This window comes from Anomaloglossus baeobatrachus, chromosome 4 (assembly GCF_048569485.1).
Source record: "Anomaloglossus baeobatrachus isolate aAnoBae1 chromosome 4, aAnoBae1.hap1, whole genome shotgun sequence".
NCBI lineage: Eukaryota > Metazoa > Chordata > Amphibia > Anura > Aromobatidae > Anomaloglossus > Anomaloglossus baeobatrachus.
Window position 1 is genome coordinate 519629929 of NC_134356.1, and position 12130 is coordinate 519642058.

Consider the following 12130-nt stretch of genomic DNA (forward strand, 5'->3'; position numbering starts at 1 on the left):
AAATGAAAGATCAGTCCTGGTGGAGAAAGAAGCAAATTTCTCTGACAAAATATATAACAAAGCTGCTTATTTTCACGTTGTCTTGTGATTTATTAAATAAAATTTAAAAACGACGGTTACACTTTAAGGGCTGGATAGGCACTCACTTAGACTACAATAAAATGTGCTTCGCACTATATGAACATTTTACAGGTTACAGATGAAAATTCTCAAACAAAATTTGGTTGTAGATTCTAAAAAAAAATAAAAAAAAATAAGTACTGTTCTTATGGATTGTCCCTTTATGTCACCTGCTCGAGCACTACTTTGGAGATCTCTACCGGAAGGTATTTATTCTTTAGTCGTTAGGAATTAAGTTCTCCAACTTGAAATAAGCAATGTCCAAGACTATTTTCACAACTCTGCAGCCTGATGTCCTCTTTGGTACTATACTGAGCAGTTGTCACTCAGCTCCGCCATGTCTCACAGGGGCTGGTTGAGACTTGCTGCTACCTCACCTCAAGTGGAAGGTCCTTCTGTGTGTACATTCGGTCTGAGCCACGCTGCCCAAACAACACTGAGCAATCTTCTATTACCTCCTCCTATCTCCTCCCATACAGCACCATGGCACTGTATTTGATCTGTAAAAATGTCCCTGCATCAAAGTCAAGCACTGTCTGAGCTTACGCTGATGCAGTAACTTTCGCTACTGGAACCTGGCGACCATGTACACTAAGAGTCTGGTGTTGACCACGTTCACAGTAAGCCAAGCAAACAACTCAGTAAAAGGAAAGAAATACACATGAGTAAGGGCACAAGTCAGGAAATATGAAGGGTAGTGGGGTAATCTCTTACAATCGGAAGGATCCATAGGTTTTTGACAGCATATGAACAAATTGTAGTGAAGAGCAGATTAGTAGTGGATAAAAAATTATGCATTTAAGCAATCTAAAATGTAACGCTCAATTTAGAAGGCAGTCTTACTTCTGCAGATGCTGGACGAAATCCAAACCCCAGGGGGGCCTTCTCATCTTCTTCACAGCCTTTGACCCCTGGACTGAAGTGAAGCTCAACATGAAATCTTTCTTCTGAAGATGCATCCTGGAAACAGATAAGAGAAGGAATAATTAGGGTACATTTAATGACGTCTATCTGGAATTTAATCCCGAGCAGGGAGTATCTGGACTCAAAAGAATCACTATGCAGAAAGAGTCGCATAAACTATGTAAATGTATACTGTATGTAATCACAAACTGTATTCACTTTCCAAAGAACTTTAGGAAAAAGAGAAAGTAAATCTGTTTGGTTGCTTAGGGTGAGTTATTTAAATAAGTATTGAGCATGTCACCAATTGTTTAAGTAAATATATTTCTAAAGCTGCGACTGACATGAAATTCTCACCAGTCGGTAACCAGTCGGATGTCGGTAACAACCCATCCAATCTTCACAGGCAAAGAAATCAAACCATGGATGTCCATAAATTAAGTTATGTATAATAATAAGAAATGACAGAGGAAAAAGTATTGAACACATCCAAAAAGAGGTGCAGAAAGCCATGGAAAGTCATGACACCAGCTGAAATCTAATCAGTAATTAAAAAGCAATCCTGCCACTTAGTGAAAATTAATATCAGCTGATTCAAATGATGTCCTATTAAAGCTGTCTCATTACCAAGGTACCACACAAGAAACATCTCATGATGGGTAAAACCAGCGAGCTGTCGCAAGTCCTTAGCAACCTTATTGCTGCAAAACATACAGATGGCATTGGTTACAGAATTTCTAAACTACTGAAGATTTCAGTAAGCACTGTTGGGCCATAACCTGGAAGTGGAAAGAAGGGAATTTTGTTACTTACCGTAAATTCCTTTTCTTCTAGCTCTTATTGGGAGACCCAGACGATTGGGGTATAGCTACTGCCCTCTGGAGGCCACACAAAGCACTACATTAAAAGTGCAAGGCCCCTCCCCCTCTGGCTATACCCCCCCCGTGGTATCACGGGTTCTCTAGTTTTAGTGCCAAAGCAAGAAGGAGGAAGCCAATAACTGGTTTAAACAAATTAACTCCGAATAACATCGGAGAACTGAAAAACCGTTCAACATGAACAACATGTGTACCCGCAAACAACAAAAAAACATCCCGAAGGACAACAGGGCGGGTGCTGGGTCTCCCAATAAGAGCTAGAAGAAAAGGAATTTACGGTAAGTAACAAAATTCCCTTCTTCTTCAGCGCTCTATTGGGAGACCCAGACGATTGGGACGTCCAAAAGCTGTCCCTGGGTGGGTAAAGAAATACCTCATGTTAGAGCTGCAAAACAGCCCTCCCCTACGGGGAGGCAACTGCCGCCTGCAGGACTCTTCTACCTAAGCTGGCATCCGCCAAAGCATAGGTATGCACCTGATAATGCTTGGTGAAAGTGTGCAGACTGGACCAGGTAGCTGCCTGGCACACCTGTTGAGCCGAAGCCTGGTGACGTAATGCCCAGGACGCACCCACGGCTCTGGTTGAGTGGGCTTTTAGCCCTGAAGGAACCGGAAGCCCCGCAGAACGGTAGGCCTCTAGAATTGGTTCTTTGATCCATCGAGCCAGGGTGGCTTTAGAAGCCTGCAATCCCTTGCGCGGACCAGCGACAAGGACAAAAAGTGCATCGGCACGGCGCATGGGCGCCGTGCGGGAAATGTAGATTCTGAGTGCTCTCACCAGATCTAGCAAACGTAAGTCCTTTTCATACCGGTGAACCGGATGAGGACAAAAAGAAGGCAAGGATATATCCTGATTAAGATGAAAAGAGGATACGACCTTAGGGAGAAACTCCGGAATAGGGCGCAGCACTACCTTGTCCTGGTGGAACACCAGGAAAGGAGCCTTGGATGACAGAGCTGCCAGCTCAGACACTCGCCGAAGCGATGTGATCGCAACAAGAAACGCCACTTTCTGTGACAGCCGAGAAAAGGAAACTTCCTTCAGAGGCTCGAAGGGCGGCTTCTGGAGAGCAACTAGTACCCTGTTCAGATCCCATGGATCTAACGGCCGCTTGTACGGGGGCACAATATGACAGACCCCCTGCAGGAACGTGCGCACCTTAGAAAGACGTGCTAGACGCTTCTGAAAAAACACGGATAGTGCCGAAACTTGCCCTTTAAGGGAGCTGAGCGACAAGCCCTTTTCTAACCCCGATTGCAGGAAGGAAAGAAACTTGGGCAATGCAAATGGCCAGGGAGACACTCCCTGAGCAGAGCACCAGGATAAGAAAATCTTCCACGTTCTGTGGTAGATCTTAGCCGAATTCGACTTTCTAGCTTGTCTCATTGTGGCAACGACTCCTTGAGATAATCCTGCAGATGCTAGGATCCAGGACTCAATGGCCACACAGTCAGGTTCAGGGCCGCAGAATTCTGATGGAAAAACGGCCCTTGGGACAGTAAGTCTGGTCGGTCTGGCAGTGACCACGGTCGACCGATCGTGAGATGCCACAGATCCGGATACCACGACCTCCTCGGCCAGTCTGGAGCGACGAGTATGATGCGGCTGCACTCGGATCTGATCTTGCGTAGCACTCTGGGCAAGAGCGCCAGAGGCGGAAACACGTATGGGAGCTGAAACTGCGACCAATCTGGAACCAAGGCGTCTGCCGCCAGAGCTCTTTGATCGCGCGACCTCGCCATGAATGCCGGGACCTTGTTGTTGTGCCGGGATGCCATTAGGTCGACGTCCGGCACTCCCCAGCGGCGACAGATTTCCTGAAACACGTCCGGGTGAAGGGACCATTCCCCTGCGTCCATGCCCTGGCGACTGAGGAAGTCTGCTTCCCAGTTTTCTACGCCTGGGATGTGAACCGCGGATATGGTGGATGCTCTGTCCTCCACCCACATTAGAATGCGCCGGACTTCTTGGAAGGCTTGCCGACTGCGCGTCCCTCCTTGGTGGTTGATGTATGCCACCGCTGTGGAGTTGTCCGATTGGACTCGGATCTGCTTTCCTTCCAGCCACTGTTGGAAGGCCAGTAGAGCAAGATACACTGCTCTGATCTCCAGAACATTGATCTGAAGGATGGACTCCTGCGGAGTCCACGTCCCCTGAGCCCTGTGGTGGAGAAACACTGCTCCCCACCCTGACAGACTCGCATCTGTCGTGACTACTGCCCAGGATGGGGGCAGGAAGGATCTTCCCTGAGACAATGAGGTGGGAAGGAGCCACCATTGTAGGGAGTCCTTGGCCATCTGGGAAAGCGAGACTTTCCTGTCCAGGGACGTTGACTTCCCGTCCCATTGGCGGAGAATGTCCCATTGAAGTGGGCGCAGATGAAACTGCGCAAAGGGAACTGCTTCCATGGCTGCCACCATCTTCCCTAGGAAATGCATGAGGCGCCGCAAGGGATGCAACTGGCCCTGCAGAAGAGATTGCACCCCTGTCTGTAGGGACCGCTGCTTGTTCAGCGGAAGCTTCACTATCGCTGCTAGAGTATGAAACTCCATGCCAAGATACGTTAGTGATTGAGTCGGTGATAGGATCGACTTTGGAAAGTTGATGATCCACCCGAAAGACTGTAGGGTCTCCAGCGTAGCATTCAGGCTGTGCTGACATGCCTCTTGAGAGGGAGCTTTGACCAATAAATCGTCTAGGTAAGGGATCACCGAGTGTCCCTGAGAGTGCAAGACTGCTACCACCGCCGCCATGACCTTGGTGAAGACCCGTGGGGCTGTCGCCAGACCAAAAGGCAGAGCTACGAACTGAAAATGGTCGTCTCCTATCACAAAACGTAGAAAACGTTGATGTTCTGTAGCAATTGGCACGTGGAGATAAGCATCTTTGATGTCTATTGAGGCAAGGAAGTCTCCTCTGGACATTGAGGCAATGACAGAACGCAGGGTTTCCATCCGGAACTTCCTGGCGTGCACATGTTTGTTGAGCCGTTTTAGGTCCAGAACAGGACGGAACGAGCCGTCCTTTTTTGGAACCACAAAGAGATTGGAGTAAAACCCTTGCCCTTGTTCCTGAGGAGGGACTGGGATCACCACTCCTTCCGCTCTTAGGGAGCCCACCGCCTGCAGCAGAGCATCTGCTCGGTCTGGATGTGGGGAGGTTCTGAAGAACCGAGCTGGAGGACGAGAATTGAACTCGATTCTGTACCCGCGAGACAAAATGTCCGTCACCCACCGGTCTTTGACCTGTGACATCCAAATGCCGGAAAAGCGGGAGAGCCTGCCCCCGACCGGCGATGCGGAGGGAGGGGGCTGGAAGTCATGAGGTAGCCGCTTTGGAAGCGGTACCTCCATTTGCTTTCTTGGGGCGCGTGTGAGCCCGCCACGAATCTGAGTTTCTTTGCGTCCTCTGAGTCCCTTTGTACGAGGTAAATGGTGTCTTGCCCGAACCTCGAAAGGACTGAAACCTCTGCTGCCACTTTTTCTGCTGAGGTTTGGTTGTTCTGGGTTGTGGTAAAGAGGAGTCTTTACCCTTAGACTGCTTAATGATATCAGCCAATGGCTCGCCAAACAGTCTATCTCTAGATAAAGGCAAACTGGTTAAACATTTTTTGGAACCAGCATCTGCTTTCCAGTCCTTTAACCACAAGGCTCTGCGCAAAACTACCGAATTGGCGGACGCCATTGAGGTGCGACTGGCAGATTCTAGGACCGCATTGATAGCGTAAGACGCAAACGCCGACATCTGCGTGGTAAGGTGCGCCACTTGCGGCACTGCTGGATGTATGATAGCATCCACTTTTGCTAAGCCAGCTGAAATAGCCTGGAGTGCCCATACGGCAGCGAATGCCGGAGCAAACGACGCGCCGATAGCTTCATAGACAGATTTTAACCAAAGGTCCATCTGTCTGTCATTGGCATCTTTAAGTGAAGCGCCATCCTCCACTGCAACTATGGACCTAGCTGCGAGTTTGGAAATCGGGGGGTCTACCTTTGGACACTGTGTCCAGCGCTTGACCACCTCAGGGGGGAAAGGGAAACGCGTATCTTTAGATCGTTTAGAGAAACGCCTTTCTGGGTGAGCGTCGTGCTTCTGGATTGATTCTCTGAAGTCAGCGTGATCCAACAAAGCACTCAATTTACGCTTGGGATAAAGGAAACGAAACTTCTCCTGCTCCGCAGCCGCCTCTTCTGCTGAAGGGGCTGGGGGAGAAATATCCAACAGCCTATTGATGGCTGAGATAAGGTCGTTTACCATGGCATCCCCATCAGGGGTATCCAGGTTGAGAGGGGTTCCAGGAATGGATTCCTGATCACTCTCATCAGACACATCACAGGGAGACTGATTGCGCTGAGACCCTGAGCAGTGTGATGACGTCGAGGGTCTTTCCCAGCGAGCTCGCTTAGGGTGGCTGGGGCTATCATCTGACTCATAATCCTCGGCCTGTGAAGCCGGGGACTCCCCTGTGGGCTGGATTAATTCCAAGTGAGGGGGACCTGAGGACAGAGGCCTCGCCGTGCCCAAAGACTGAGCCCCATGCATAGATTGCAAGGTTTCAAGTATTTTTGCCATAGAGACAGACATATTATCAGCAAAAACTGCAAAGTCTGTCCCTGTCACCGGGGCAGGACTTACAGGCGTCTCAGCCTGGGTCACTCTCCCTCCTGACTCCGGCTGGCAAAGCAGCACCGGGTCGGAGCATTGCACACAATGGGAGCCTGCTGGTAGATCAGCCCCACATGCAGCACACGCAGTACACACAGCCCTGGCCTTGGCAGCCTTGCGTTTTGAGGATGGCATGTTGTTGCTTCCACAGAGGGATCTGGGAGATGCAGCCAGAAGCGACCTCACAGTGCAAGAAATACAATATCTCTATATCCTACACAGTACACCAATACACCGTGAGGCACTAGAGGGACCAGCACAGAAAAATCGCTTACCGCCCGCTTAAAAAGCGGGTGTGTGGTCGCCAGATAGCCCCTAGTCCAGGTCTCCCAGAGCCTTGCGTCCTTCCTCCAGCCAGACTGCATGTAATGGCTGCCGGCATCCTGAGAGAGAAGGGGGGCGGGCCCTGGGCGTTCCTGGCCAAGAGCGGGAAGCCTGCTTCCCTCTGTGCCTAGTGTGAGGGCTGGAGCATGTAAATCAGGCTCCAGCCCTCGTCGCTGCTAGCGAACAGCGTCTCTCCCCTACCCTGAATGACAGGGTGGGGGCGGGAACGAATCGGAGCTGCCGGCGTCCTAGGCCCAAAAAGCCGGGGACTCAATTTATAACCGCCGCCGCCGTAAAAGCGCGGACGGCGGATCCCCGGCGCACCACAAGTCACAGCAGCGCCGCCCGGTCCAGAGGGGGTCGGCGCTGCGTTCCCATACACAAACAATCCCCCAGTAATCTGTAGGGACACTAACTCCAACGTTGCGGTCCCCGGCGCACTACAACACCCAGCCAGCCCGGAGTGTGTCTGTGCCTGCCGGGGACACAGAGTACCTGTATGATGCAGGGCCTGTCCCTGATCGTACTCCTGCTCCGTCTCCATCAGGTTCTAATGGGTCTGTGGATGGAGCCCGGCGTCAGAGCTGAGAGGCCGGCAGGATCCCACTTCCACAGAGCCCTACCAGGGGATGTGGAAGGAAAACAGCATGTCAGGCTCCAGCCCTGTACCAGCAATAGGTACCTCAACCTTACAACACCATCCAGGGGTGAGAAGGGAGCATGCTGGGGACACTATATGTGTCCTCTTTTCTTCCATCCGAAATAGTCAGCAGCTACTGCTGACTAAAATCTGTGGAGCTATGCATGGAATGTCTGACCTCCTTCGCACACAAAGCTAAAACTGGAGAACCCGTGATACCACGGGGGGGGTATAGCCAGAGGGGGAGGGGCCTTGCACTTTTAATGTAGTGCTTTGTGTGGCCTCCAGAGGGCAGTAGCTATACCCCAATCGTCTGGGTCTCCCAATAGAGCGCTGAAGAAAGACATAATTTCATCATAAACTGGCCAAAACTAGGCACTCCCCGCAAGATTTCACATAGAGAAGTGAAAATAATTATAAAAACAGCTGTTCAAGAGCCAAGGACCACTTGCAGAGAGCTGCAGGAAGACCTTGAATCAGCAGGCACAATTGTTTCAAAGAAAACAAGAAGTAATGCACTCAACCTCTATGGTCTGTATGCAAGCTCATCACACAAGACTCCATTGCTGAACAAAAAGCATGTTCAAGTGGATTTAAAGTTAGTGCAACAACATTTAGACAAACCTGTGAAATACTAGTAGAATATAATCGGGTCAGATAAGACCAAACGTGAAATAGTTTGGAGATGGGAACATGATGATGTGGGGCTCTTTGCAGTATACAGTACTAGCACACTTCATATTATTGAAGGAAGGATGAATGAGCAAATGTACTGAGACACTCTTAATAAACATCTGCTACCATCTAGCAAAATGATGAGGATGAAACAAGCGTGGATATTTCATCAAGACAATGATCCCAAACACCCAGCCAAGTAACTCTCATTTGGTTTCAAAGAAAGAAAATAAAGCTGCTAGAATGGTCAGCCACTCACATGACCTGAATCCAATAGAACATTTATGGAAAGAACTAAAACTTGGAGTTAATAGAAGGAGCCCATGAGGCCTTCAGGATTTGAAGAGTGTTTATGTGCAAGAATGAGGCAAAGTCACACCTGAGCAATGTATGTGACTAGTTTCTCCACAAAGGAGGCATCTTGAACCTTCCATCTCCAACAAAGGCTTTTGCACGATGTATAAATACATTTTAGTAAGCTTGTTCAAAACTTTTTACTATGTCATTTCTCATTATTACAAATAACTTATGGACATATCTGCACCATTGAATAACATTGGATTGCTTGAAGTGCTGTTTTTTATTCATGAGTAGCATTTGGACTGAAAATATTGTTATGTGAACCTGGCCTAAAAGTGCTTAGTAAGGTATCCAAACTAAAAATTACAAAAGATGACAAGTCCACACAGGAAAAAAGGTCACTCAAATAAAACCGATCTTAGAAAACTGCCAACTAAATAGCACACATACAACATTCTATTACATTAAACTTCTTTGGGATCCATGCTGACAAATAACAGAATGGTTTGATTTTTTTTCTGTCGTTTTACCTTGTTGTTGTCTTCATACAGCATAATCACAATCTGCGTCATGTAGTTTAGCTCTGAGACAGCACTCAAATAATCCATTGCTCTTTTCCACTGTTGATCTTTTGACTCCTAGAAAAAGAAAGTAATTTGGCCCTAGTAAAACCAATTATGTATTGCATTTGGATATCCTCTTCCTATTGCATTCTGTCATATTCAACAAAAAGAATACAATTGACTGCTAAACGGGACATAGTGTAGCATGCAGTAATATCTATTTGTCATTAAGTAAAAAAATGCTAAACAGGACCATGGTGTGCTCAAGAGTAGGAATTTCTCATACAATACAAATGTCAAAGTGACCTCTCACCATGACAGGTTTAACAAATTTCTTCAAATATAGGAGTTATTGCAAACCAAATAATCACACAATGCAGTGATGGACTTACATACAGTACCTTGACAATCTATCTATACCCCATGTAGTTTTCCACATTACACTGACAAACTTAAATGTATTTTATTGGGATTTTGCCATACACCAACATAGAATGGTAGAGTTGGAACGGACATCAAGAGTCATCGGGTCCAACTCCATGAGTGCAGGATTTCCTAAATCATCCCAGTTATAAATTTATCCAGCTTCTGCTTAAAGATTTCCATTGATGGAGAGCTCACTACCTCCCGTGGTCGCCTGTTCCACTCTCTGACTGCCCTCACTGTCAGAAAGTTTTTCCTAATGTTTAATCTGAATTTCCTTCCTTTTAGTTTCATCCCATTGCTTCTTGTACTTTTTTGTGTTAATGGGAATAAGGTAGTTCCCTCTGCACTGTGACTACCTTTCAGATATTTGTAGACCGCTATTACAAATTAAACATTCCTACTACTGTTAGCCGGTCTTCATATCACATGGTCTGCAGACCTTCTACCATCTTGGTTTGCTCCAATATATCGATGTCTTTCTTGAATTGGGGTGTCCAAAACTGTACACAGTATTCCAGGTGGGGTCTGGGCAGGGCAGAGTATAGGGGAATAATTACCTCTCTTGATCTAGATGCTATGCTTGTCTTGATACATCGCAGAATTTTGTTGGCCTTTTAACACTAGAACTACTGAGGTAGTCATTTTGACTACTTTGCACCATGTATTTCTATATAGGTGTCACGAGTCCAGTAGTTCTAGTGTTAAGCTGCAGCACCGCACTGTTGGCTTAAGTTGAATCTAGGATGCATTATTATGTCCAAGTCATCTTCCCTGATGCTATCATCTAGTTCTATTCCTCTCATACTATATATGCGTTTTACATTTCTTTTACCCAGATGTAGGACTTTGCATTTGTTCCTGTTAAACACCATGCTGTTCTCCTCGGTCCGTTGTTCGAGTCTAGATCTTTTTGAATACGATCTCTCTGCTCTAGTGTTGGTTAGTCCTCCTATCTTCATATTATCAGCAAATTTTAAGAGTTCCCCAATAATTACATTGTCCATATCATTTGTAAAGAAATTAAACAGTACTGGTCCCATGACAGAGCCTTGGGGTAGCCTATTTTTGATTTTCCTCCAGTTTAATGTGTAGCCATTTAGTATTACTCGTTGCGCCCGATCATTAAGCCAGTTGTGAATCCATCTAACTGATTTTTTGTTGATTCCGTATTTGATCATTTTTTTAATGAGGATGTTATGTCATACTTTATCAAATGCCATAAGGAAATTAAGGTATACTATATCCACGGCATTCCCCTGATCCAACTACTCAGAGACTTTTATAGAAGGAAATCAGGTTTGTCTGACAAGATTTATCGGTCATAAAGCCGTGCTGGCTCATGTTAATTAATGCCTTCACATCCAGGTACCTAAGAAAATGTTCCTTGATAAGTTGCTGGAAGGTTTTCCTGCTATGGAGGTCAGGATTACTGGCCTGTAATTTCCTGGATCCTCCTTTTTCCCCTTATTGTAGATAGGCACCACAGTTACCCTATTCCACACTAGAGGGACCAATCCTACTTCTCATGACTTATTGAAGATTATGGCAAGTGGTACTATTATTTCCTCTGCTATCTCTTTCAGGACTCTAGGGTGTAAATCATCTGGTCCTGGGGACTTGGTTTCCTTTAACGTGGCTAAGTTTTTTCCTCTCAATCCTTTGCTTATTGTCAACTTGGACTCCTCCTGACTGTCATTTCTATTATGACCATTGTTGATGCTTGTATTCGTTTTTTGGAGGAAAACAGATACGAAATACAAATTTAGTAGCTCCACTTGCTGCTCCACCTTCTTGACTGTTTCACTTTTTTCATTCTGCAGGACTCCAATGGTCTGCTTCACTTTTTCTTTTGCTTTCAAAATAGCCCACAAATCCTTTTATCTTACGCTTGGCCACCTTTGCAAGCCTTAATTTGTGTTCGGCCTTAGCTCCTTTGACGCTTGTCTTGCAGAGTCTGTAAACTGCTGTGTATTCGGCCGGGGCCACACGGGGACTACTGCGATCCTTGCACGACACTCGGCTCACACTGGCAGTACAGTGGGAGCTGATGGTCATTGAGACTGAGGTCCGATAGTGCGATCGCACCACAGCTGCGGGGGGCGGTCCGGCACTGAGGACGGGTGGGCCAGCGCTGAAGAGGGGAGGACCAGTGCTGAGGAGGGGAGGGAGGGATTTATCTCCCTTGCCGGCTATTGCCATTCTCACTCTGCACTCGCATTACACGAGTGTAATGCGAGTACAGTGCGATGTTTCTCTCACCCTATAGACTTGAATGGGTGCGAGAGAAAGAGGATCGCATTGTACCTGCAGCATGCTGTGACTGTTTTCTTGGTCTGATTAGGGCTCAGAAAATAATCGCTCATGGGTGCTGCCCCATAGAGTAATATTGATCCGACTGGAATGCGATGTTTTATTGCATTCAACTCGCTCCAATTTTCATACTGTGTGTCTTAGGCCTTCTTCCCTAGGTATAACCCCTTCTTCCTTGCTATATGTTCCTTTTTCTTTTTTTAGTAGATGATGTAACTTTTTCATCCTACGAATAATTAATGGGAAAAGAAATCCAAACCTACAAGTGAAGTAGACCAAAAGATCCTCAGGACCTAGACATCATTCCGTGGTTCAAAGAAATTGA

General features: G+C 46.9%; 1 protein-coding gene across 9 annotated transcripts in view; it reads right to left on the reverse strand.

Annotated features, from left to right (window-relative positions):
• The window catches only part of PPIP5K1 (diphosphoinositol pentakisphosphate kinase 1), a 316383-nt gene that overhangs the window by 128115 nt on the left and 176138 nt on the right, over positions 1-12130 (reverse strand). For all 9 annotated transcript variants that reach the window (XM_075345881.1, XM_075345880.1, XM_075345875.1 and 6 more), the window contains 2 exons: positions 9037-9144; positions 964-1080 (listed from right to left, as the gene is read on the reverse strand). In XM_075345881.1, the coding sequence (XP_075201996.1) occupies positions 964-1080; positions 9037-9144 (225 nt within the window). The remainder of the gene's footprint in view (positions 1-963; positions 1081-9036; positions 9145-12130) is intronic.